General features: G+C 40.6%; 1 protein-coding gene across 1 annotated transcript in view; it reads right to left on the bottom strand.

Annotated features, from left to right (window-relative positions):
• ISPD (Nucleotide-diphospho-sugar transferases superfamily protein) overlaps positions 1–19,107 on the bottom strand; it is a 37,829-nt gene extending 18,722 nt beyond the window's left edge. Inside the window, exons 1-2 of the mRNA XM_087668139.1 lie at positions 18,692–19,107; positions 18,523–18,585 (exon numbers count right to left, since the gene is read on the bottom strand). Coding sequence (XP_087524265.1) covers positions 18,523–18,585; positions 18,692–18,919 — 291 coding nt within the window. The 5' untranslated portion in view covers positions 18,920–19,107. The remainder of the gene's footprint in view (positions 1–18,522; positions 18,586–18,691) is intronic.
• Positions 19,108–27,745: the final 8,638 nt, after the last annotated feature.

Here is a 27,745-nt window from a genome sequence, read left to right as displayed (position 1 = left end):
GCGGACTTGCTAGTTTTAAGTGAAAAACATTGCATGCACCATTGTAGTCGGAAAACCACTCATGATGTGGTGTGACATGAGGATGCACCTGAATCAAGTATCCAAGTGTGCATGTCATTCTTAGAATCTGCAATCAATGCATGTGCACTCAAAGAAGCAAGAAGTATATCACCATCACTGTCATTCTCATGAGTGACTATATTTACCTCTTCTATTTTCACATTGCTCATCTTTGCAAGCTAACTGTTCTTTTTCTCAGCCTTGTTGTCTTCAAGGTTTTTGTTTTTGCCTTTCTCTTTCTTCAATTGAAAGCAGTCCCGTTTATAGTGCCCTTTCTTGCCACAATGATGGCACTCCACATTCTTACTACGAGACTTGTTGCATGCACTATTTTCAGAACTGCCTTTTTGTTGAAATTTGCCTCTAGTGTGCAATGCATTAGAAGACTTATTTGCTGCATTATTTTGCATGTTGAGTTTTTCCATCAGCAAAAAACTCTCCACATCAAAATATAACAATTGAGAATTTGAGTTACTCAAAGCTGTCCTGAAAGTATCCCAACTTTCACGCAAAGTGCATAGCAAGAAAGTAGCCTTGAACTCATCATCAATATGGAAATCCAAAGCAATCAGCTGACTGAAATTTGAGTTGAACTCAATCAAATGTACACAGCCAATACACCTTACTGGCTGCACCTTTTTTAGCAAACAATTCTTCAAGCCTTTGCCACATTGCATATGCTGATTTCAGCTTCTCAATGTTAAAGAGCAAGTTGTCTAACACCAAAAGTTCAATGGTAGAGTGTGCAAGCTCATCCAAATCATCCCACTCTTCTTGTTCCATATCTACAAGTTTTATTTCCTCCATTTTTATGGGCTTCACTTGTTTCTTCTACACTTAGACATTGTAGCACTATTTTTGCCATATTGCAAAATTATGTACACCCTCAAACCTCTTGATGTGCAAAAGATTGTTGTTGTCACTGTTTCCAGCCATAATTTGCACACTAAATTAACTCAAGAGTCACCAAATGCAAGCCCAAATTGCACACAAGTAACCACCGTACATTGTAAGTACCAACCAACAATGAAAATCCAAAGATTGCAGAAACTTCAGATTTGCAAATAGATTTTCAAAATTAGAGTGTTTGTTGCTGCACTTCACAAGCAATTACAATCACATTTAGAGGCCAAGGCATCAATTACATGTGAAATCCCCAAAACTTGATTGCAATTTTTGCTCCAAAAGCATTCACAAGCACAAATTTGACAATTTTGGTCAAAAGCCCCAAATTTTCAGAAGGAAATCCATCCAAATTGCATCAATACATGTGCCCAAGTGCACGTACCAAGCAATTGTTCCACAAATTGACGAAATTTTGCAAAAGCCCCAATTTTCTTGGGTCCAAAGTGCACAAATATCAATGAAGTTGAAGAAATTTCACTTAAATGTGAAAAGCCCCAAAATTTCTCGAGCAAATGTGTACCAAATGTGCAATTGCTGAGCCAGATTGTCTTGCCATGTATCAAAGTCTCCGAACTCGAGAAGAGCCCCAAATTTTTGGGCCAAATTTGCACACTATTGTACTTGTGCGCATGTCGCCTATTGAACCAATCCGTTCAACTGCTGACACTGACCCATCAAGGCTTGTTGCAGCCCTGTTGCAACACTTGCCTATTGTCTCCTCCCAACTCGCCTATGAGAGCTAACCAGCTCGTCTGCTCCCCGCTCTAAAACCAGTTTGATGGCAAATTTGCCTAAGAGTGCAAAGAGAAGAGTGAGTTGAAGGAGTGAGAGCACAACACAATCAGTATATGGTACAATGACTGGGTTTACCACTTTAGGTTTAGATACTATATAAAGTACAAGAGTGTAGGGGTGCATTCACACTCAAACACCGTAAAAGGCACAATGAGCCTTTATTCCTAACATCCTCTATGTGGCTTGAAGATGCAATCCATCATCCGATTATAAGTCGCAAGAGCATTTGTAAGTCCAAAGAGCATAACAAGAAACTAATACAATCAAAAAGATGTCCTGAAAGCTATCTTAGGCACATCTTACGATCTAATGTGTATCTAAAGAAACCCACTTTTCAAATCTATACGACTAAATGTGGTTGCCCCTTGCAATCTATCCATAACATCATCGATCCGAGGAATCGGAAAGTGATTCTTTATCATGATCTTGTTCAAAGCAAGATAATCAATGCACATACGCCATGAACCATCCTTTTTTTGCACAAAAAGCACTAGAGAACAAAAAGGAGATGAGCTCGACTGAATCAGCCCTTTTTCTACAGCTCATTCACCTGACTCATAATCTCCTCTTTATGGGCTGTACTAACTTTGTAGGGTAACTTATTAGATGGGCTACTTCTTGGAATATCATACCCAAATACATTGGACCTTGCACATCATGCATTGGTTGCTACATACCATAGGGATTTGTGCCATACATTCCCGTATACGGTCCTTGTCCAACCATAGCATGAAAAATCGTGCTTCCACCAACATATCCTCGTTGCCCTATCATAGCATGTATACCTGGCTGTCCAAAATCCATTGGATTAGCACTTCCGTGATGGTCTTGCATTTGCATTTCTTGCCCCATAGGAGCCAGCTGTTTTATTTCATTAGAGCTTCAAATGAAGGGTTTGGCATTATCTTCAATGCATCTTGCTGTCCAAAAGGTGTAGAAAACGTCTTCTTCTTATTGCCTTTTCTGTCCTTCAAGCTTCTTTGAAGCATTCAAAAATCGGAGAATTTGAGGATCTTTTGCCAATTCAACAAAAAGATTTGTTGCTGTCCTCATACGATTCTTGAACCAGTCATCAAATTCCTCTTTACTTTGCCAGTTATCAACCTCCTTATGCCCTGAAGGCCAGGCATCTTGCCCAACAGCAACCTTTTCAGCTTGCTATCCATGGTCTAAGCCTTGTTCAAGGTCAGATATTGCATTTCCTTCATTGTTCATTCCCATGTGAATGATCATACTGAGAGGCATCATCACTGCTTGAGTTTATCTCACTGTATGAAGACATATTGCTATAATTTTTGAGTTGAGTGTAAAAATCAACACTAGCACAAAGCTTTGGCTTGCAATCAGGTGCCTCGAACCCACCAAATCAAGGGATTGAGGGGTATCCCAACAATGGAACCATGAAACCATCCTTCCTTCTATGGATGGGTGGTAATTCCTTGATTACAACTTAGTTACTACAGTAACATTTATTACAAAACTGAGAAATGCAAAATAACTTACAATCTAAGACAGTGAACACCCCCTGTTGACCCCAAACTAGTGCCCCTTTCGATATTTCTTTAACTTAATTAAATAAGTTAATGTACAATGAGATTCCCCCAATGCCTTTCAATATTCCAACTCCCCTTGTTGTTCAATATGACCAACAATCTGATTTGCCCCTTGATTTGGATAGTCAATTGGCATTCACCCACTTTGATGGAGATGGAAAATCATTAAAGATGGAAAATACCCCAAATTCATTGATTTGGTGGTCCCTCTAGCTGAATTTGACTGAAAACAGGTTCAGCTCTGTTGAATTCAAGCCTTGGAGCTTTCAATTTCTAGCACACTTCCCAAGGCTACTGCTAAACCTAGCCAATAATTAAATTGGCCAAGCAACTTCCATTCCCATGTGTCTCTGCGCCATCTTTAACCATCAAATTGGCATTAGATACCATTAAACGCCACTTCTCTAGTGTCACCAACTAACACTTATGTCCAAGTGAATGACCTAAGCCAACAACAAGCACCAAATACCACCAAGTACCTGTGCAATATAACTTATAGCAACTTTGGCCTTTGACATCTCATGATTTCCTCAAGACTCAGGCTCGTAAATTTACTCTAGCCCCAGTTACACCTCACATTGCAACATTTACTTAACCATGTGATTAAAAATTAATCCACATATTAAGTAAGATTTCAAAAAAGTACATGTTCTCACGATAGGCATGGTGTGCGAAGTCGGAGAGGACTACCCTTGTTTTTGTACATGTTATTCTGTTGACACTATCTACTAAACTCGATACTGAGTTTCAAGCTATTATGGACCATAAAGTCCTTGTATTACTCGCTCTCTCGAACTTAGAGTCCTATGATTTAGGAGAGCTCATAACTGAGACTATATGCTGAGCTTAAGCTGAATTAGCGTGACTTAGATAACCCCAAAACATGCTTCAATAAATAAAGAAATCTTATTATTTCAAAAAGAAATATGATCCTAGAGAGTAACTATGTCCCACATGCCAAACCCTAATTTGGGTGCCCCAAATTTTCTATAAGTAGGCATCCAGTCTACCACTCTCCCTCAGTCTCATTTTTGCAAGTTTTAGGAGCTGTATCCCTACTACCCACCACCTGTTCATAGAAGACATCAAGGTCAAACCTTCACGTCTTGTATGCTACCATCTTGCATCTACTTCCAATCTCTATCTCCACCTTCTCACTGTCATCGTCACTCTGGAGTTGTCACCTAGTCCTCTAGAGCTATGTTTACTATTGTCACCCCCTGTTGGAACTATCACCATCATTGGCTTGGTTATCTCGTATCTACATTTGGTGTTTTCTCTCTCTTCTGCTTGTCACCTTGCTCTTGGTGGCTGCATTTCTACTCATCTACTATTGCCCAATTTTTTTCTCTCCTTAAGTACTTGCGTTTTTTGTCTTTCTCTCTCCTCGCTACTTGTCAGATCCACCCTCCTAGGTTGTGTTTGCTAATGTTCGACACACAAAGATTGCCTTGCTGTGTTTCAAGATCCGTTTCGAAGTACGACACTCTCTCCAACTCACAACCTCTGCCTTAATCCCAAAGATACAAGAGTTTGAGATTCAGTATTCACTAAATAGTATGTTTGTTGCATAAGCATCATGTATTCAATGGTCATTCACTTCATTATTCATTATCTCTAAGTCACCCTAACCCTAACTATATTCTATGTTATTAGTTTTACTTTGTCGTACAATTGGTTTTGTGTTTTCTGTATTTAGAAGTTTTTTCATTAAGTGCGCAACATTTACCACCATATACCACACCGAGGGGTTCTACACACTTTGGCATAACCTTTAGAACCTCTACATACCAGTTTCCGAGTGGTGTACATGTGACAAAGGCTTGACCTCCCACGCACACACTTTCAAGTTATCCTTCTAGGAGTGCATTCCAAATATACTCAAGTGTATGGATCGTTTGGTACCGCAATATGCCTCTATGGCATTACATAGTGGACCATCTGAAGATTATATTGTGTCCCAACCGACATTTGGACAAGGCTATCATGTCCCAATGCCTCCACCTCCACCTATGGTACATATGGAACCATGAAAGTTTTGGTACCTCTGCATCAATTGGCACTCATTGAACATCAACAACCTATTTCTATCTATCCACCATTATCCCCTTCTCCTTATTCACCACCACCACCACCATCTTATCCTCTACCCTACCCCACCTATCCAACTTCATAGACACCTCATGGTTCTAGCTTCTCATCCACCAAGCATGCTTTTGATGATAAGGCTCATAACAATGGATCGAACTAGACCACTTGGTCTAATTTGATAAGGAATGTCTTAAACCCTCACAACCTCTAGGATTTAATGCGCGGGTTGAAATCCCAACCTATCATGCACTTGTTCCATATGAGGTCATCCACTCATGGAAGTCTCATCATGCCTCCACTATTGTTGAGCTTATGCAAGGCTTATTACCTAAGTTTCACTCTAAGCTTCAACATTTACTTAAAATCTAAGCGTTGAGCACACTTGACTAACCGCTATGCAAATCGCGATAGGACCCGTTGCATCAACTTGGATCATGAGCTCCAAAACTTTAAAATCACAAATAATAATAACTTAAAAGTGAAGCTTGTTAGTAGAGTATGTCAGCTCATATGTGAATCTGCGCATGTATTGTGGATTGGGCAAATTATGTAGATTTTTTAAGTCGTGTATGCTGTTTTTGGCAGTTTTTGCCTGATTTTTTGACTTTTTGTAACAACTTTTGTCTTCTTTTGGTCAGATTTTGGGTTACACTATATGTGAACTCTTTTTTTTTTTGCAATTTGTGCTCGTGTTAAGGCTGTATTCCCTCTTCAAATGCCTTTTTTTTCTCTACTTCTCTTCTAAATCCTCTACATATGGCTCCATGCACATCCACTAATGACAAGCTCCTTGGGCCTGATTATCACACCGGAGTCTACCCTATTAGAGACACATCTTGTTGGTACGGTACTCTATAAGCTTTCTCCAGAGTTTGATGGAGTGGTGAATGCTTTACAAGTGCAAACATCTAGGACTCTTGTCAATTTTCTTCATATGTCCTCCATGTTGCTTGAGCATGAGGCGCCTCTGTGACTACAAGGGTGGCTTTTGTCACATTATAGATGTTCACGTGAGGCTCTTGCAACTTCAAAGAGGGGTTCGAAGATGAAGAAGTCGAAGGCCTAATGTTACCACTATGGCAAGAAGGGCCATTTGTAAAAGGATTGCAAAGAGTTAGTGACTTCCAAGAAGAAAAAGGAGCAAAAGACAAAGTGGGATGCGGACTCCTCCGATGAGTCATCATCTGCCTCAAATTCCGACTCAGATCCTCTGGCCAAGGCGAAGTCCAAGGCACGAAAGGGATCCTCTTCTTCAGATCATGGTAAGGGCTTGGTGGCTCCTTTCTCAACTACTTTCTAGTGGTGGTGATGAGATCATCCCTCACGACTCTCCAGTGCTAGAGAGGGAGTGTGAGAGGGTGGTGAGATGGGGCAACCACGCCTCATCTATATTTCTATACAAATGCACGGGATCTAGAGGACGTCCCTAACGCATCGACCTAAGTTTAGTAGATTCAAATCTTGGAGCTAGGATTGACATCCAGGTTCATGATGGGTTGGTTACTTAATAGAGAGCAGGTGGCTTTTGTCTGTAGGTCACATGAGGGGACACTTTGGCGGTTTGGCCAAAGAAGGGGGATCCATGGTCATTTATGCGCTACCACATTGGTGATAGGGGGTCACGTATGCTACATCAAAGGCATTATTGACAGACATTGAGAGTTGCTATGATCTTCTCTATTTTCAGGAGCTGGTACGATTGACATTAACATCAAGTTCTCTCGGAGACACCTTGGTGGTGACTTGATCACCCACTCCTTGGGTATCCATGGTTCTACTTGGAGGCTGTGTGATGTATGGACTATGATGAGTCATTTATCATTGTATCATTGTATTGTATCAGATCGCTCATGAACTGAGAGAGGATGTTAGTAGAGTATGTCAGCTCATGTGAGTCTGAGCATGTATTGTGAGCTAGGCACATTTTGTAGATATTTTAGGCATTTTTATTGTGTAGCATTTTATGCTTTATGGCATTTATTGCTGACCGACCTGACACATTTTATGGCATTATTCATGTCTGTATATTTTGGGCTTCTCCTCCTTAGTTAATTAGTTCACTACCTAGAGGTCCTGTGGAGAGAGGAGTCGGTGCCAGTGCCCACACAACCAATGACTCGCTGTTGTATGTGACAATCTCGTGTCTAATATATGGATTCCATTTCCCGAGCATACGTCTGAATTCTCATCTGTATTGTGTTCTCTCTTTCTTTTCTTTTCTCTTGTCTTGTGTTCAGCACTTTATTTCAGCACATGTTTATGCTTCCATTGTTGCACCACTTCTGACAAGCTAGTTGAGTATCAATGTCTTCTCGTTGAGTTCTCTACCACTAGGGCTCCTAAGTTCTTTGATCAAGTTACCATGTTCCTTAACAAGCTGCCCAAGAAATATTTTCCTTTTGTGTAGTAGGTGATTTCACAACCTCAAATGCTACCATTTTATGAGTTTGAGTGTCAGCTATTACATTATGCGCAATTGTTCAATCAGGTTTAATAAAACATTCTCAATAGAGGAGGCTCTCGTTGCATCTTCTTAAAAGAGGTAACACAGCAAGGCCAAACAAAATTCAAACTCAAATCAAAATCAAAATCAAAATAAGGCTAGTGAATTCCAAGGAGCCACACAATCCACTCTCAAACCTGGATGGCAAAATATACCTAATAAAAATAGGTATTGTCAACATTGTCAAAAGGCTAGCCATTATGACAACCAGTATCGATCTAATGGTGGCAACCCCCAACATGGGCAATGGCAAGGCCAAACCCACAATGCCACCCCACAGCCATCATAGCAGTGAACTTCTAAACTCCAACAAGTTTGTCTGACTAGTCTACAAAGACCCACATAGTCTCCTTGGAGACAGCAAATGTGATCTATGAGTTGCCTCTCAACAAGGTGACTACAAAGGCCCACTCGTTACAATCAAGTACACTAGCACCTATTTGGCTTGTGGACAGGGTCAAGATTCAAGTCCAAGGTCACGTCAATTTTACTGTTCACCAAGGTCCAAATCTGACTTCGCTGGATGATGTCTATCATGTCCCCCAGTTTGGAGTGAACTTGTTGTCCATTCAACAAATTTGTTGGTTGGGATGGGCAAACTTCTTCACAACAACCACAGTCAAGATCCTAGACTCTCAAACTGATTTAGTGATTGCTCGGGGCAAGGCATAGCCTAATGGCCTTTACCGCATAACTCATTTTCTTACCGAGTTGGCTGCCATTGGCTTAGACTTGCATCGCTTCCATGCCCTAGCCACCAAACAGGAGACCAAAGACTTTGAGCATCTTTGGCATTTTCGCTTAGGACATCTTGGCTATGACTCTCTTTATGAGTTATTGCACAAGGGATGTTGAAGGGCCTTCCACGCCTAAAACTATCTCAAGAGGTCTAAAAAGCTTGTCATTTGGGTAAGCAACATCATACACCCTTTCCTCAACGACCTACCACACGTGCTGAGAAACCCTTTGGGCTCATTCATTAGATCTTTTTGGTCTCAAGTCCACCGCCACCTTGAATGGAGCATAGCACACTTTTTTCTAGTAGATGATTTCTCTAAGTACATGTGGGTGTACTTCCTCAAGAGCACAAGTTAGATGCCTTCACTTATTTCAATGCTTGTGTGCTATTGGTTCATAACCAAAGTTGACATCATGTGGATACTATGAGGGGTGATTCTAGTAGCGAGTTTACCTCCCACGAGTTCTCTGAGTTTCTGCAAGAGCAAGACATTGCATCCCAACTCACCTCTACCAACTCCCTTGCCTAAAATAGAGTCATAGAGCGTAGAAACTGGACAATCATGAATATGGCACACTCTATGCTATTCGCAAAAAACCGCCCCAAGTGCCTTTGGGTTGAGGCTATTAACACTTCGATATGCATCCTTAACCAATGTCTACTGACTACCGCAATTCCTAAAAAGACTCCATACGATACATTTTTTAGCTCTTGGCCTATTGTTTTTCACTTCAAAGTCTTCAGTAGTTGTGCTTATACGCACACCCTGGATAAAAAGATAGAAAAGCTCACCCCTCAAGTTGATCTCTTGATCTTTATGGGCTATTCTTCTAAAGCGAAAGCTTACCATTTGATTGATCCTCTTACCATTTGATTGATCCTCGAACAAACAAGAAGATCATTAGAAGGGATAACATCTTTTGATGAGAGGAACATAGTGCAATCTTCTGTACCGAACTTTGCAACCTCACCTCTGCTCACTGTTGAGATATCGAGCTCCACTCGTGATATGCCAGGGTGACCGTTGTGCATTTATGTCATCGACGTGTTAGTTGCACATGCGGTTGGTACACCACCCATGAATAATAGCTACATGATAGCTATCCTTATCTACTCTAGTTCGTGGCTCAGTTAGTATGCCACCTTAGTTAGTTGAGTTTGGTTTGAGACCCGTATATAGGGTTCTTCTATTTCTTTGTATAAGAGTTCTTTTTGGCTTTTACAACTAAGAAGAGGAAAATTTGTTTTCAGCCTCCACCCTTGTGTGTATTCCCCCATTGTGCAAGCAAGAAAGCTACAAGTGAGACTCCTTCCTTCTCTCCCACATTCTTGACATGGTATCAGAGCCTTGTTCGTGGTAAGGAGCTCAAGAAAGCAAGCCAAGCTCGCGGTGTTCTGGTAAGAGGAGTAGTGTTGCTTTCATTTTCTGTTGTGGGAGCAGATCTCTGCAGGTAGCACAGTCGGAAATTGCAAGAGTGCACTGTCTCAGGTTGAGACGCCCTTCGCGGTGAAGCAAGAGGACAGTATATGCTGCGGGAAAGCGCTTTAGCCCTTGTCAACCTTGTTTTTTTTATTTGAGGCCATTTCGAGGCCTGTTTTGGAGGCGGAAGTTTTCTGCACGCACTAAGGAAAAGGCGTTGTTTTATGCTGTGCGACCACTGTTCTACAGGTCGGTGAAAAGTTTCTGTAGAAATTGCATCGTATGTTTGTGCGCAAAGATATTAGGAGTTATAGAATCATCCTTGGTTCGTGATTATGCAAAATCGTCACTAGGAAGTGACTGTGTGGTCAAATACCACTTTCGCCAGTTTTGCAGATTTGCCCTTATGAGGGTGAAGCAGAGTTTTTTGCAGTGATAGATTTTTTTGCAGGATTCTGTAATGGCGTCTGATTCTCTTTCACAGATTGTCACTAAAAAACTTGACAAGAACAACTTCCAAGCATGGAAGTTTAGAATGACGAATTTCCTTATGGGAAAAGGATATTGGGAATTTGTTGCAAGAAATGAAGAAAAACCAGTTCTTCCTGATGTTCCCAATCAACAGCAAATGCAGGCATTCAAAGCATGGCATGAGAGAGCCAGGAAAGTTATGTACTGGCTATCTATCAGCATTTCAGACTATGATTATGCATATTCAGAATGCAAGTACGCCAAAGGAGGCATGGGATACTCTGTCAAAGATGTATAGCACAAATACGCAAGCCAGGAAAATGCAGCTCAAGCAAGAGTTGCACAATGTGCAAAGAGAAAATATGAGCATCAATGACTACCACATGAAGGTGAAGAAGATTGCAGATGCACTTGCTTCCATTGGGTCACCAGTGGAAGATGATTTAGTTTTTGTGACCTTGAATGGTCTAGGAAAGGATTATGCATAGTTTCGGACATCCATTTCAGTTCGTGAAAGATTTCCTGATTTTGAGGAGTTGATTGCTCTTCTAATTTCTGAGGAGCAGAGAAATGGTGGTGCATCTTCTTCAGGAGGAACTTCAAAAGAAGCTGTCTTCTACTCAAATGCTGGAAGAGGTAGAGGCAGAGGTAGAGAAGGCCGCTTTGGAGGCCGTGGTAAAAATCAGAATATGCAGCAAACTCAAGAAAACCAGTCCTATGGAGAAGGACGTGGTAACTCTAGAGGCAGGGGGAGCCAAAGAGGTCGTGGTGGATGGCAAAGAGGTCAAAATGCAAACAGTAATGTTGAATGCTACTACTGTGGTAAAATGGGTCATATGGCTAAAGACTACTATAAAAAGCAGAATGACATCATGAATGAAAAACTGCAACAAGGGAATTATGCATCTTCTAGTAGACAGGGTGATGACAAAAATGAGCATTTATTCATGGTGCAGTACATGAACAATTCTGTGACAAGTGCAGAAGAAAGCAATGATGTATGGTATATTGACTCAGGTGCATCAAACCACATGACAGGTCATGCAGAATGGATGGAGGATGCAAGGAAAATGGAAAAACTAGGATTTGTGGAGACTGGTGATGATACTGCACATCCTATTGTGCAGATTGAAAATATTCCCTTGTCTATGCAGGATGGGAAAAATAAATACCTGTATGATGTATTTCATGTCCCGAATATCACCAAGAAGCTGGTTTCTGTAGGTCAAATGGTTGAGCAGGGCTTGCAGGTCAGATTTAATTCTCATGGATGCTTTGTTGAGAATATGAAAAATAAAGGTCGCTTGATAGCAAAAGGAAAGAATTAGGGCAGAATGTTTACATTGGATGCAGACATGTCTGAATTGAGTGCAGCAATGTTTGCACATGGGACTGGTGTAGTTGCAGATATTGATATCTGGCATAAATGCATTAGTCATGTTAATGTACAGCGACTTAAATCAATGCAAGCCCAAAATATTGTTGCAGGATTGCCAAAATTCAAGGTTGCATAAATACATAAGGTATGTGAAGCCTGTCAGTTTGGAAAACAGGCAAGGAAACCATTTCCTAGACATGTTCAAGAGAGTAAGAAGCCATTGGAATTAATCCACTCTGATGTGTGGACTACTATAGCTGCATCTCTTGGAGGCTGTCATTATTTTGTCACTTTTATTGATGACTATAGCAGAAAAGTTTGGGTGTATTTTATAAAAAAGAAAAGTGAAGTTTTTGAGCATTTCAAAACTCTTAAAGCTATGGTTGAAAAAGAAACAGGTCTGCAAATAAAATGCCTAAGGTCAGATGGAGGGGGAGAGTACCTCTCAAATGAGTTTGCAAGGTTCTTGCAGGAGCATGGTATAAAGCAGCAATATTCATGCAGTCATACCCCACAGCAAAATGGAATTGCAGAAAGAAAAAACAAGCATATTGGAGAGGTATCTCGTGCCATGCTCAATGAAAAAGACTTGCCAGATTTTTATTGGGCTGAAGCAGTTGCTACAGCAGTCTATATAATGAACAAGACTCCCACTGCAGCAATACATGGGATGACTCCAGAGGAGAGGTATACTGGTAGGAAACCAGATATTTCTCATTTGAAAATTTTTTGTTGCATTGCCTGTATACATGTGCCAGATGAGTTGAGATCCAAGTTGGATCCAAAAGCTGAGAAGTACATCTTTATTGGTTACTCTCTGCAGCAAAAAGGATATAGATGCTATAACCCTTCTACTCGTAAGTTTACATTGAGCGGAGATGTTGTTTTTGATAAGATGAGTAGCTGGTATAAACCAGTAAATGTGATTGATAATGTAGATGCACAAAATGGTAATGTTGCACAGAATTCTCAGCAGCAGTCACAAAATATTAGTGGACCTGGAGCGTCCTCTAGCAGTGGTTCACATTCTTCGCCATGGACAGGCAGATTGAGATCAGGAGAATCTTCTGAAAGCAATGCAAATAGTGGTATGCAGGTATCACGAAAAGGAAAAGAGAAGGTAGATCAACCCATATTTGATGTGAATGCAAGTCACTCTTATGTGGATGGTGAATCCAGTGGCTCAGAACAGAGCATTGATGATGAGTTGGGTATTCCTTCTATTGTTACACCTGGAGTAAGGAAGACCAAGAATGTTTTGAGAGCACCTGGGAGTGAACCTACTTTGTGCAGGTCTACGAGAGCTAGGTATCCTGTGGATAGGCTGAAATATGATGGATTTACAGCCATTCACTATGCATATATGGTCAAAGTGATACAGGAACCAGAACCCACTTCTTTTGAGCAAGCCATGGGAAAAGAAAAATGGGAGAAAGCCATGGATGAAGAAATGGATGCCTTGGAAGCAAATGCTACATGGGAATTGGTACCTTTGCCTAAAGGTAAGAATGCAATTGGCTGTAAGTGGATTTATAAGGTGAAGCACAATGCAGATGGTTCTGTGAACAGATACAAGGCAAGATTAGTAGTCAAGGGGTATGCACAAACATATGGCATTGACTATGAAGAAACATTCAGTCCGATTGCAAGGATGGCAACCGTAAGAGCAGTCATTGCTATGGCTGCATCAAAGGAATGGTCTTTATATCAGATGGATGTAAAGAATGCATTTTTGCATGGTGACTTGCAAGAAGAGGTCTATATGGAGCAGCCACCAGGTTATGTGCATGATGTTCATCCTGAGTTTGTTTGCAGGTTGAAGAAAGCCTTGTATGGCTTGAAGCAAGCACCTAGAGCATGGTCTGACAAGATAGGACAGTATCTTGTTACTATTGGCTTTCAGATTTCCAAGGCAGATTTCTCACTTTATGTGAGAAAAACAGAGAAAGGTATTATGCTACTTGTCATTTATGTTGATGATTTGATTATGACAGGTGACAGTGATGAAGATATCCTTCATGTGAAAATGCTATTAAAGCAGAAGTTTGAGATGAAGGATTTGGGAGAGCTGCGTTATTTCTTGGGCATTGAGGTGATTAGATCACCAAGTGGGATACAGCTCTTGCAGAGGCAGTATGGATTGGACATGCTGTCCAAATATGGGATGACAGGCTGTAAGCCTATTTCAGTTCCTTTGGAGCAGAATGTGAAGCTGAGTGTAGATGCAGATGAGCTTCTGGAAGACCCTACTATGTACAGACGCATAGTAGGAAGCTTGATTTATATGACTATTACCAGGCCAGATTTGAGCTATGCTGTTGGATTGGTAAGTCAGTTTATGCAAGCTCCAAGGAAATCGCATTTGGATGCGGCTAGACGCATACTCAGGTATGTGAAGTCCACATTACAATATGGACCATTTTATGAGACTGGGGTTCAGATACAGTTGCATGGATACACTGATGCTGATCGGACTGGTAGCATTTCTGATAGACGTTCTACCAGTGGATATGTATTCTCTTTTAGGAGTGCTGCAGTCACTTGGAGCAGCAAGAAACAGCCTACAGTTGCCTTATCGAGCACAGAGGCTGAGTACAGGGGTGCAGCAATGGCTGCATGTGAGGTAGCTTGGTTGCATAAGCTACTTTATGATATGCATCAACCTACAAATGGGCCAATTGTCATTTATTGTGACAATATGAGCAGTATACACTTGGCAAATAACCCAGTCTATCATGCTAGAACAAAGCACATTGAGGTGCATTATCACTATGTGCGGGAGAGGGTTTTACTAGGTCTTATTGATCTAGTTTATGTCAGCACAAAGGATCAGGTAGCTGACATATTTACGAAGGCATTGGGCGCAGAGAAGCTGCGCAAGTTCAGAGACCTGCTTGGTGTGCAGGAATTGGGATTGAGCTGGAGGGCGAGTGTTGAGATATCGAGCTCCACTCGTGATATGCCAAGGTGACCGTTGTGCATTTATGTCACCGACGTGTTAGTTGCAGATGCAGTTGGTACACTGCCCATAAATAATAGCTACATGATAGCTATCCTTATCTACTCTAGTTCGTGGCTCAGTTAGTATGCCACCTTAGTTAGTTGAGTTTGGTTTTGAGACCCATATATAGGATTCTTCTATTTCTTTGTATAAGAGTTCTTTTTGGCTTTTACAACTAAGAAGAGGAAAAACTATTTTCAGCCTCCACCCTTGTGTGTATTCCCCCATTGTGCAAGCAAGAAAGCTACAAGTGAGACTCCTTCCTTCTCTCCCACATTCTTGACACTCACATCATATGAGATCGTGTCTTCTATTGCAAGTCTATTGTCCACTCCTGACCTTCCTACAAGCACTTCGGCTTTCAAGCCTCCTCCACGAGACCCGTTACCTTATTGATAACAACAGACCATGCACGATTCGAGGATCCTTCCACTGAATTTCACTCCAAATGGCCCTAAAAGATTTGCTTGGCTCACATGTTAAGCTTCCTATGCATCATTGTTTACAACTGATTACAATGCACATTCTGAGCCAATCAATTGGCAAAAGGTTCTACAAGACCCTCTATGGTGTTAGGCCATGGAAATGGAACTAGATAGTATCAACCAAGATGAAACTTAGACCTTGGTGGATCATCCTCGATCAATGGGACAAATGAGATTTTTAGGACCAAGCTAAAGGAACAATACTTTAGACAAATACAAGACTCGCTTTATAGTGCAAGGTTTCAAGCAAAAGCACAGCATTGACTATGAAGAAACCTTCGCACCTACCACTCAGTTGACATTATTTTGTTTATTGGTTGCACTCACCGCTCACCACAGTTAGGCGATCTATTAGACGGACATCAAAAAGCTTTCTAAACAGTTATTTCAAGGAGGAAGTCTAAGTGCAACAACCTCCCGGCTATTCTTCTGCTGATTGGAACAATAAGGCATTTCGCTTGTGCAAAAAGTTTTTTATGGACTAAAGCAAGCACCAAGGTCTTAGTACCATAAGACGGGTGAGTTCATACAAACTCATGGATACCATTCTATCCTCTACGATCCAAATCTATAGGTGCATAGCACAAGTGCAAGGGTTAGCTATATTTTGCTATATGTTGATGGCATACTTCTCATTAACTCTAATTCTACGGCCATAGCAAAGTCTCATTGGATTACTTATCTTCATATGCTAAGATACTTAAGGTATACTTTTAATTATGAACTCACTTATAATCATGGTTTATACTTGCAAGGGTACACTAACTTTGATGGGGTCAAAGATCCTAACACCAAGCATTCTCTACTAGAGAGTCATTTCTTGGACAGCAAAGTGCCACATCAGCAATACGGACAGCGCAATAGCCACATCAACAGGACACGTCCACAACCGCGTCAACAGTCTACGCAAGTGCCATGTGGCAACTTGCAATCGGACAGTTTTTATCATTACTTTATGCAATCAACTGCATTTACTACAGCCAACCTGGTGCCGAGCACTAGTTTTTCCTGGCTATTTATAATCAGTTTGTGGCACACTTACACATATTCTAATCTGACATCTGACAGAGTTGATCTACTGAGACTAACAATGCATTGACAATGGACTGTGGACACACTCCCTCCTTTTATACAAAAATAAAGGAGTTGTCCTACCATGAAATAAGTTGGTCAAATTTCCAAAATGAAAAGAGTGCCCATAAATTAGCCCATGGGCACCTATGAACTTGTGATATGAGTACTTCTAACACCCTCTCTCATAGCACAAGTGAACAAGCAATGAACAAGAACACCCAAGATGCACCATGGATACTCCAACAATGTGCACTCTACCAAATGTGCCTCTGTAAGAAACCACTCTGAAGAAAAAGTCCACATGCCATAATCCCTCTTTGAAAGCAAAACTTGTAATCACACAAGCACCATGGATAGCTCGCCATGACACCAACATTCCTCCACTAAAGCATCAACATGCCCTTCAAGTCTCCTCATGCAAGACCACATGAACACATTATGTTACTTGTCCCAACATGAAATTAACACTGGACACACCAGTCAAAGGTTTGGGTCGCAAAAAGATGTGAACTTAACAACACACATCAAATCCACCAATAATGAAAGAGCATCAACATATCCTCTCCACCCTAACACTTACCCCTTCAAGCTAGGAGCATGTGAGGATGTGCACTATCACTAGAGCCAAGAAGAATTGTCCACTCAAGCCATCAATGGGCCCCAAGAGACTGGAGGTCAAAGCAAACAACCATTCAAAGCACAATCCCAATCAATCACTTCGCGTTGCCACACCAACATCACCACAAATAGAGCAGGTCAACGCAATGAGTCAATACACGAAGGCCGCGTCAAGCCACATCAATGCAAGCAAGCTCACCATACAAGAGTATAGATGCTCAAATAAACTATTGAACACAAGACAAAAGAGATAACACAAAGGAACACTACAAAGAAGAGAGTTGAGAAGAATGCTCAAGAAATTGAATCCATATCCCAAACACAAAACAGTTGCGCACAACAATGAGTTATTGGCAGCATGGGCACTGGCACTAGCTCCCTCCCTCTAACAAAACCTCAGGTAATGAATGAATGAGATTGAGGAGAGACCCCAAAATATGTAGGCCAAAATAATGCCATAAATGGCAGCAGGTCAACCAGCATTTAATGCAATGCTGGTCAACCAACAATAAATGCCTGAATAATTGATAATATGCCCACCATAAAATGCCTAAAATACCTAGTAATGCTAGGCATAGCCCAAACTCATGAGTTGACTAGACTACTGACAAATATGCACAAATGTCAACCCAATTTGAGTTACATGGCTTCAACATGGACAAACTAACCCCCCTTTCAGTACTCCCTTAATGCACCATCCCTTACTTTGAGCCAATCAAAGATCAACAATAACATCAAGTAAACATCACCCGACTACACACCAAGAGGACATGACTAACACTAGTGCAAGAGTTAGGGACAAAGATGGCTTTCTGTATAGAGAATCTTGTCCATACTACAAGCGATGGCTTTATTGTCCATCTGAGATATATGGACACCCACCTCTCTCATGGGACCAGAGAGCTATTGGTCAATTGCACACAAACTAACATCAATTGGAGATTTGAGACTAGCAAATATAGATCCATACCACCCAAGGAGCACATCTGTCAGGTATGTAAGCTTGAGCTAGAGACCGAGGAGAACTAGATCTGCTGCTGCCTAGTTTATTATGAGATACAAGGCCACGTTCATTATTTGTTCACTTGTCATGTTAAGCACAGCTTGCAGACTCAAGCTTTGATAAAACTATTAAACGCTCTCCTGGATGGCCTGCAAAACCCTATCCGGTAAAGGTATAATGCTACTACATGAGATTATCAAGCAATCAGCACTTAGTCATGTATTTCAAAGATTGTTTCTCTTACCCTTGATAGGGTATTTACCAATGTGGCAGGTGTGTTGAGGGGCAACTCAATGAATTTCCCAAACAAACCCACAACCCCCTCTTTTAAAGAAAAAAAGAGTCGAGCAAGCCGAACAGAGCAACAATCCGCACCGATTAACTACACACACCGTGTGACTCAGATTGGGTCACGAGTAGCTCACCCCCATTCGCTTCCCTTTGCCTCCCGCAAGAAGAATAACAGACACGCTGCCGGGAGGAACCACCTGCATTACGCGAGAGGAGACCGTTGTAAGTATTTTAGGTTATCACCAATCCTGGAATTCAATGAAAGGTAAAACAAATGAAAACAGGGGCGGTGCAGCGAGAGACCTGTGCATTTGAAACGGCAGACGTTGAGTCGTTGGATGCACAGACTCGGATGCAGCGGTGCGCGATGGAGGTCGTCTTAAGGGCGCGATGGAAGCGAGGAGAACAGACAAGGGAGGAGAATGAACGGGGCAAGGAAGACGGCAGCACAACAGGTGAACGAGAAAACGGAGAAGGTGACTGGAGCGAGACTTGCTGCCAAGAAGAGACCGCTAGCTCCAAGGACGCCATTGCCAAAAAACACAGAGAGAGAGAAAGAGAGAGAGAAAGAGAGAGAGAGAGCTGGAGGATGATGAAGCTAATGGCGGGACTGATCCATGCACATTGCGCTCCTCCAAGTATATGATTCCGAAGTCCGATCTTGAGGCTGTCTTTTTTCTTGTCTTTTCGATTCCATTTTGTCGAGGAGGCATGGAAGCCGTGAGTGTCCCTCAGTAAATAGGCCACGTTAATAGTTCAGAGCTGGCGGTAAAGGCACGATGTAAGTGCCTTGCTCAATCCAAGCCATTGAAGATAATCGAGAGGGAGATTAGTTTTGAATACTTTGCATGACAGGTTGCTTGTGAAGTATACATTACACCATTAAAGAATTTAGGGTCGGACTTTCCTGTGTTTTTGCTTGAATTGTTGAATTATGTCATATAATGGGTGCCATTATTAATGTAAATTTGCTCCCATTAGATCCTCTTGTTGGGAGACGTGTGTCTAGTATGGTCATCTCATGCATATGAGCCTCAACCCCAATTAGACAAGGGCATTAGGAGCTATGACATAGACTTTATTCATTTGTTTCTCTCTCCTAGACATTTTAGGTGGAGGCCCATTCATGCATGCCTTGGCATCCTATTTCATCAACATCTAGCGAGCAACCTTTGTGCCACATTAAGGGATTTTTTTTCTTAAGACCAAATTAGACATATAGATTAAGTTTAGGATGGACAAGATATTAAGGAAAGCATTTAAAGTGTAGGGGGGAAACCCTAATAGGACACACCAAATAGAGAGGAGAGGTTGTTAGCTTTTAGTGTTTGTTTTGAATAAGTTCTTGCAAGACTTAGAGAAAGTTGATGAGGGAAGAGGCCATGTGAACAATACTATAAAGAGGTTTGTTTATTACTTGAACTTTGCACTCACTAGGGTTTATATATAGCATGACACTACATTGATTTCTTTAGCAATGTACATGGGCTCTTTATACCCATTCTTTTAATTCATGGAGAAAGACATGTTGAGAATCAAGTTGTACCGACTCTTCGATACATCTATAGCTTAGCTATATAGTTGTCATCCATTACCATCACGTATGATATAATAAGTGAGTCAATGACTCAACCATAGTTAGTTAGTGTGGTCAGTTAGTGACCTATCTCTCCTATTTGTTGTGTGTGACTAAGTTAGTGCATGTTACACTGAGTGATATGAAATAATGAGAGACAGTGAGGGCTCTCTCTCTCTCTCTCTCTCTCTCTCTCTCTCTCTCTCTCTCTCTCTCTCTCTCTCTCTCTCTCTCTCTCTCTCTCTCTCTCTCTCTCTCTCTCTCTCTCTCAACATGGTATCAGAGCAGGAGCTATAGAGCTCGGTGTTGCAAGAGCTAGAGTGCAAAGTTGGAATTAGTGTTGTTGACGTGCAACAGCTCATGTCATGGATAGCCATTACATCAAGTTAAAAGGTATGCATTTGATGTGTCTCTTGTGTTCAGAGCCTATTGAGGCATCCAAAGAGGATTCATTGACATGTATCGGAGCATCGGCTTGTGCCTATTGTGACCAGTAATCACATCAACAAACTAGCATGGGTTAGAGCAGATTGTGCATGGTTTCTATGCATTAAATGAGCAGCATCACAATCATTAACTCGATCCCATATTGCGCTTGATATTGGGTAGCAACCTTGGCTACATTGTGGAGCTTCTTTTATAATCACTAAATACATCAATCAAAGCAACAGATATTACAGCTCTTTAGACTAGCATGGACCAAAGAAGAGTGCATATGTTTCTTGACAGTATACTCTGACATATACAACGGCCTACGAGGGCTCATTGGCATTGAGTACTTATTGACAAAACTTGCCAAAGTCTTTGACTACTTCCCTGGCATTAGGAGTGTGTTGTTGGACTTCATCGAAGCTTTGTACGCTGATGGTATGTGTTGTATATAGCATACATATTACTGTTATGCAAGATTTAATAGATACCTAGATCACTTATGCCTCAATGATGCAAATACAAGCCCTTGATGCTTAGATGATAATTGATCTCTATGGAGTGATATCTAAGATGTTTAGATCATTGAATGCTCAGCTCTCATACTATTGGTATAACATATTTGTAGGTTGGTTACTACTTGTGTAAAGACTCTTCTTCTTTGCTACATGTACATGCAATCAATGATGCCTATATGGATATGGTTTGACTCCCAGATGATATGGCAAATGTTTTGAGAAGTTGTTGAGCTGAAATACCTTGGTTATTGTAGAGATATTACTATTGTTCACTATAGTACTAAAATTGTCCTATCTAGCAAGGTGCATGCCTATACTACTTGACTAAAATTTTGGGGACTTTGACTGAAGTATTGATGTATGTTATTTGATTGAACTGAGCTGGATGCAGAGTAGCTGGTTAATGTACATGTGTTATTTGAATGCTATGCAAGCACTTTGTTAGTGGAAATACATTTTGGTGTGCAGGGAGTCAGGCATTGATAGCTCAAACAACTTAGATATTGCAATAAATACTTAAAACTGTAAACATGGCAAATGCAAGAGGATCTGACAACATCACTCGTTGTTAGCCGACTGGTGATAAGCTAGACAACAACAACCATGCAATATGGAAATTTCACATGGAGAATCGCTTGATTGGAAAAGGAGACTAGGATCTTGTTTACAAGTGATGAGGCTGATGAACCAAAGCTTCCAGAAAGAAATCCCACTGTTGAGCAATAGAGAGCACATCATGCTTAGCTTGAATGAGCTTTCCGAGTCTTGCATTGACTCTCACTCTATATTTCAAATGCAATGTTCATGTAGATCATGAACTGCAAGTCATTGAAAGATGCATGGGACATCTTGATGCATTATTATGGCACTACTACTAGTGCACGAAAAATGCAACTGAAACAAAAGTTTAATACTATGGATAGAAAAGAACGGTCAATACAGGACTATGTCACTAAGATCAAGACCATTGTTGTGATCAGTTAGCTTCTATTGGAGCTAAAGTCGAGGATGAAGACTTGGTTGCAATTACTCTGAATGATCTTGGACCTGAGTATAAGTCGTTTGATACATCTATATCAATGCGGCAGGAGATGCTTGCTTGTGTTCTCTCGCTGTGTGTGTGTGTGTGTGTGTGTGTGTGTGTGTGTGTGTGTGTGTGTGTGTGCGTGTGTGCGTGTGCGTGTGCGTGTGCGTGTGCGTGTGCGTGTGTGTGTGTGTGTGTGTGTGTGTGTGTGTGTGTGTGTGTGTGTGTGTGTGTGTGTGTGTGCGTGTGTGCGTGTGTGCGTGTGTGCGTGCGTGTGTGCGTGTGTGCGCGCGTGTGTGTGTGTGTGTGTGTGTGTGTGTGTGTGTGTGTGCGTGTGTGTGTGTGTGTGATGCTTGTTACAATCCAAAAATGCCACGCTCAAGTTTCGATGCCTTTTTTTCCATAGTATACCATCACTATTTGTGTCACAAAGTGTCGCTATAAGTGTTGCAAATCATCACCATCTGCATCATTATTTGTGCCAATGCAAAGAACAACATAAATAGCAATGCTTTTAGTGACATCGCTAAATCTCATCATCATAGAAATGGCAGTCACTATGGTTCCATTTCCTTGTAGCATTTAGTGAGCTTGGATCATTCAACGTAGTAATTATACGTCCAAGCTTGTTTATGAAGGGGTAAAGCTTGGATTTGCTACTAGCTCAAGTAGCTCAAAGGGTAGAGATGCAATCTTCTATTCAAATCAAAGAGGCAATGGTAGCCATGGTAGAGGGTCCTCTTGTGGTCAGGGAACTAACCCCGTTAGATGCACAGTGGGCTACCAAGACTCACAAAGGCAATGTTCAACCACTTTAAACTTTATTTTTTAGAAGAAATAGTGTCCTTGAACAAAATTAAAGGGATGATTGGCTTACAAATCACAAAGCAGACAATATATACTCAACAACCTGCAAGGGTGTTAATGACGAAGGGAAGGGGTGAAGAGGTAGGTATCACCAGTGAAAACAACTGAGGATATACTCAATGATGCATATTGAGATGCATAGAGGAATGCTGCATGATGAGAATGCACATCTTGTAAGGTGCCACTTAGACAATGTCCCTCTAAGAAAACCCAAAATTCTAATGATCTTAGAGACTAAAAGCTTGCCAATTATGTTTTATGTGCCTCCAAATTGAGAAGACATTGAAAAGTAAATTCTACTTGGAAGATCTTTCAAGCATGCCAATGAGTGTGAGATGGACTATAGAGCATATCAAATACACTTGAACCTGCTTGATGTCAAGATAATCACGACTTTTAGTAATGAAAACCATGCCGATGCACAAGGAAAAGGTAAGTGACCTATCTTTGAGCCACCATAAAACCCGAGAGAGGAAAGTTAAAAAGTTCTTAAAGAGCCACTAAAGGCACACAATTGAAAGCAAATTCCCATTAGTAGGAACTTTCCCTATCCTAATGTGATGGACAAAGCATCTAATAGCTCAAATATAGTTCCCACTACTGCTAGAAAAGGACTATCATATAAAAGGAGGTGAAGATCTTCAAACTACCACCACAAATAAAAATAGAGAGTTAGCACAATGCCACTATAGGTACCCAAAGCATTGCTACATGCTCAAGGGTATTATGTAGATAACTTATGGATTTGGGTACTTAAACCATTTATGCCACCACCTCTATCAACCAAAGCTTAAATCTCACCAAAAGAAAGAAAATGAAGGAAAGACTAAAACAATTTAAGGTTAGAGTAAAAATCATTGGTGAGATTGAGCCCTCTAAGGTAGAACCCAAGAAGATGAACTTTACCTATCGCAAAAAAGAATCTCATCCCCACATGCTTGAAGTGCAATTTCTTGATGTAGTTGCCAAGTTCGATGATAGATTGATAGTGCTTAATGAGCCATCAACCTCAAAGGAGGGAGTAAAGGGTCATTCACAAGGTGCTATCCAAGCTATAGAGAAATGCTCAAAGAAGAAAAAAGTAAAGCCATCTAGGAAAGAAAGCAACAACTAGAGATAGTAACTAGCTCCCTTAGGACTCCCAAGCCTCCTAAACCTTCTTCACCCAAGTAGAGATGGGAAGCATAGCAGCAATAGCCTAGTGCAATTTCTCAACCTAGGCAAGTAAATATGCAAAGTATAGCTAAAGACACCACAACCCCCCAATCAGCTTAAAGCAATCACCCTTGACTAGGCAGTCTATAGGCTCAATTGCTACTTCTTTCAAAGAGGGATCTTAACAATACTGGCTACATCAATGAAGGAACAAGCCCTTAACAATCCACTCTCAAAAGTGATACTTTAGAAAATATCCTTGTCACATCCAAAACCTCTAAAGTACTTAAAGCTTAGGCACAATAAGAAATCTCTTGAGGATATGGCTAAAGAGATAGTGCAACAATCTAATGAGCCAGAATGAAGTGTTTAGTATAGCTAGATTATTGGAGCTATATATAGCTCACCCTATCTAGACTAGGTCTCACCTATATATATGTAAATTTAATCAATATGATATAGTTTTTGGGAGTGTACATGGTGTGTCTCTTGTCTCCCTCTCGCATCTCTACATATCTTCTCTCTCTACATCTCAACATGATATCAAAGCTATTACGATCGACTACAACCACTTCCTTGAAGAAGACAATCAAGAAGTATATCAATGTAGTATCTCTTCAATTCTTGATTCATGTTCCTTTCATGCTTAAAATTGATGTACTTTGTATATTATGAGCATCGTATATTATGCATTTAAGCATAGAAGAAGTTCACTCAATCATCATTTAGATTATAGATATGTTAAATTGCAAATATGGCTTGCATGGACACCCTAAAAGTTTCTATTTGGGAAACTCTTGAGGAAATTCATTTCTCAAGAAAACCAGTCTTCATAATGTGCTACGCCTCACAAGCTTTCTTCCTATCAAATCCATGCTCAATTTGGAGTTCTATGTCAAAAGTTATGTCAGTTTGAGTAAACTACACTTGAAACAGGAAACAAACAAGACAATAGTTTTTCATGCAAACTTCTATGACACAGGTTTCCTCACAATTACCCACTCTTGCATTTATGCGTTTTTGCCAAAATTAGCCAATCATTATCTATTATTGGCCAAAAAGTAAAGCGATAACATTTTGAGCGTTGTTCATATTTCTTGTTTATGTTGGGCCGATTTCTTCTCTCACACATTTTGTCTATTTTGGCTCACTTTATTCTTGCCCACATTTTGTTTATCTTGGGTCTCTTTCTTTTGGAGTATGCTTTTTGAACAAAAAGTATTTTCTTACAACATAGTTTTTGTGTACGATTTATTGTGCTGCACTTTCGCCTCATCATTTCATATATGGTGTGTTGATTTTGTGATCTCATATTATACGTATTCTCTTAACCAGCTATGTCAAATTCTATAATCGTCAAGGACAAGGATTCCTTGTGTGGAAAGTAAATATGCTGTAGATTCTCGAAGGCCATGAATCACATGACATTGTTCTTGGTAATTATGAATGTCCGCCTCAACCAATTGATCAGGCTCATGATAATACCCTTATAAACTGAAGGACCTATCTTTGAAGAATGGTAAACTATTTATAATGAGTGCGTTAGATGCAACAAAACAACTCATTGGTATATTCTTTCTGCTCTTCAAGAATCTCTTATGCTTGATGTATACCATCTTTCAACCTCACAAGCTTTATGGGAGTATTTGATAGCAAATTTTGAGAAGAAATCTATTACAGAAATACTTTATCTTCGTAGTCATCTCACTGAGTTAGAATACAACATCAGAACTTCTATGACAACACATATCGAATCATTCAAGAAAATTATCAATAAATCAGCTTATTGCTACTAGTGATGCTATTCCACAAAACCAATTGGTAACATAGCTTCTTGGTACTATAAAGGATCATGCTCACGATAATATTATTACCATATTATCTAACAAATATGGGATCGATTTTGATCAAGCTTGTATATCTTTGATTAAATACTCACAACAACATGAACGACGACACACAAATCAAGAAATATTCACACTCTACACATAGAAGTCATCATGGTGGTAACTTCTCTCTCTCAAGTTTTATAATAGACATTATTATTATTGCAATAGAAATGATCACACTATAGATGATTGCTGGGCAAAACAATATGATGAAGAACATGGTATTACAAATAAACAACCACACTTATCCAAAGATTATTCTCCTTGTGACTACTACAAAAAGAGTGATCATCCAATCCATCTATGTTTCAAGAGGTGTTTTGATTCAAATCGTAATAGAGCATATGTTGTTACACATGACAACACTACTAAAGAAGCAAATTGTGTGAGTTATTCTCTCTCTCCGAAAATGATACTTAATGTTTGTGATGGATCTCTTTTTATTATTGATTCTGGTGCTACGGGAAACATGACATATCAATTCCAATGGTTACATGATTATCATTATATTCCTATCAAGATATTGGTTTATATTGCTGATGACACAACCTATTAAGTCAAAGGTATAGGCGATTTATATCTCAGTACACTTTCTTCAACAAGAATTCTATGTGGAGTTTTACATGGCCCACTTTTACCAAGGAATCTTATTTCAATTACAAGACTTGTGGATCTTATTCTCTTTGTCGGTTTTGACCATACTAAGTGTCGCATTGAGAAAGATGGCCAAACCATAGCTGTTGCTCCTTGAAATTGTAATATTTTCTAGTTATCTTTAAATGAAGATGTTGCAAATGTTGTTACAGCTCCTAGCGATCTTAACACCAAAATATGGCATAATGGCTTTGTTCACTCTAATTTTTCTAAGCTTGTCGATCTATATTGACATGACCTTGTTCAAGGTATGGAATTCAAAGCTCGTCCTCATATGGGTATTTGTGAATATTGTACACTTGGAAAGCATTTTCACAAACCCTTTTCCATTTCCACCACAACTCATCTTAGAGATTTGCTTGATCTTATTCACACTGATATTTGTGGACCTTTTCCTCCATCAAAATCTCAATATCGGTATTTCATGACTTTTATTGATGACTTCTCAAGATATACCATTGTTTTTCTCTTGTGACACAAATTAGAAGCTTTATTATCTTTTAAGCAATATCTGTTGGGGGTAAAGGCACCTCTGCCTAGCCACCCGTGTATTACTACACTGACAGTCACCGCCACTGCACATTGCAGGTGGTAGGTGCCTGTCAGCGTCACTTTATTCTTTATTCTTTTAGTGACAGTTTGAATAAAGGAAGGCCCGGTCACACATTGTGACTATTGGAGTTCCCATTTCTAGTCTCTCCCTTTCTTGCTCTTGTTCTCCCATCATAGCTCTTGAGTCCAACCTTCGATCCGTCGCTCCCTTTCAACTAGTATCAGAGCTTTGCTTTCCGACTCTTGAGCTTGGTTCGTGGCATTCTCAGTATCCCATCGACTCCCTACTTGCATTGGGTCTCCTTCCCGATAGCCATATCCAACTCCTTCGAGCTCCCATCACTCCCCGGCTTCCCGAGCACCTTCCTGGCATTGTTGGGTACCTTCAGGGCATTACATCAGAGGTATTTGATCATTTTCTTCAAGGTTTACTTTAGTTCTTAGGTTTCACTGGCTGTAAACAAGTTGTGGGTAGCCATAGCTCACACCTCTTGGAGCTTCCTTCACCTGGATCTTGCTTCCAGCCTATCAAGGCTTGCTGAGGCTTGGTGTAGGGCTTCTTTGGCCCTCATTTGTGCCCCCTTTGGGCCCCATTATTGACACGTGGGACAACAAATCCCCCCCCCCCCCCCCCAGCCAGCTCACGTTTTTTTTGTGCCTGTTTTAAAATCTGGCCCAAAAATCACTATTTTG

Source organism: Lygodium microphyllum, chromosome 26 (assembly GCF_053477565.2).
Source record: "Lygodium microphyllum isolate KBCC chromosome 26, Lygodium_microphyllum_v1.1.10, whole genome shotgun sequence".
Taxonomy (NCBI): Eukaryota; Viridiplantae; Streptophyta; class Polypodiopsida; order Schizaeales; family Lygodiaceae; genus Lygodium; species Lygodium microphyllum.
The sequence above is the reverse complement of the archived record's forward strand: the minus strand, read 5'-3'. Positions and strand labels throughout refer to the sequence as shown.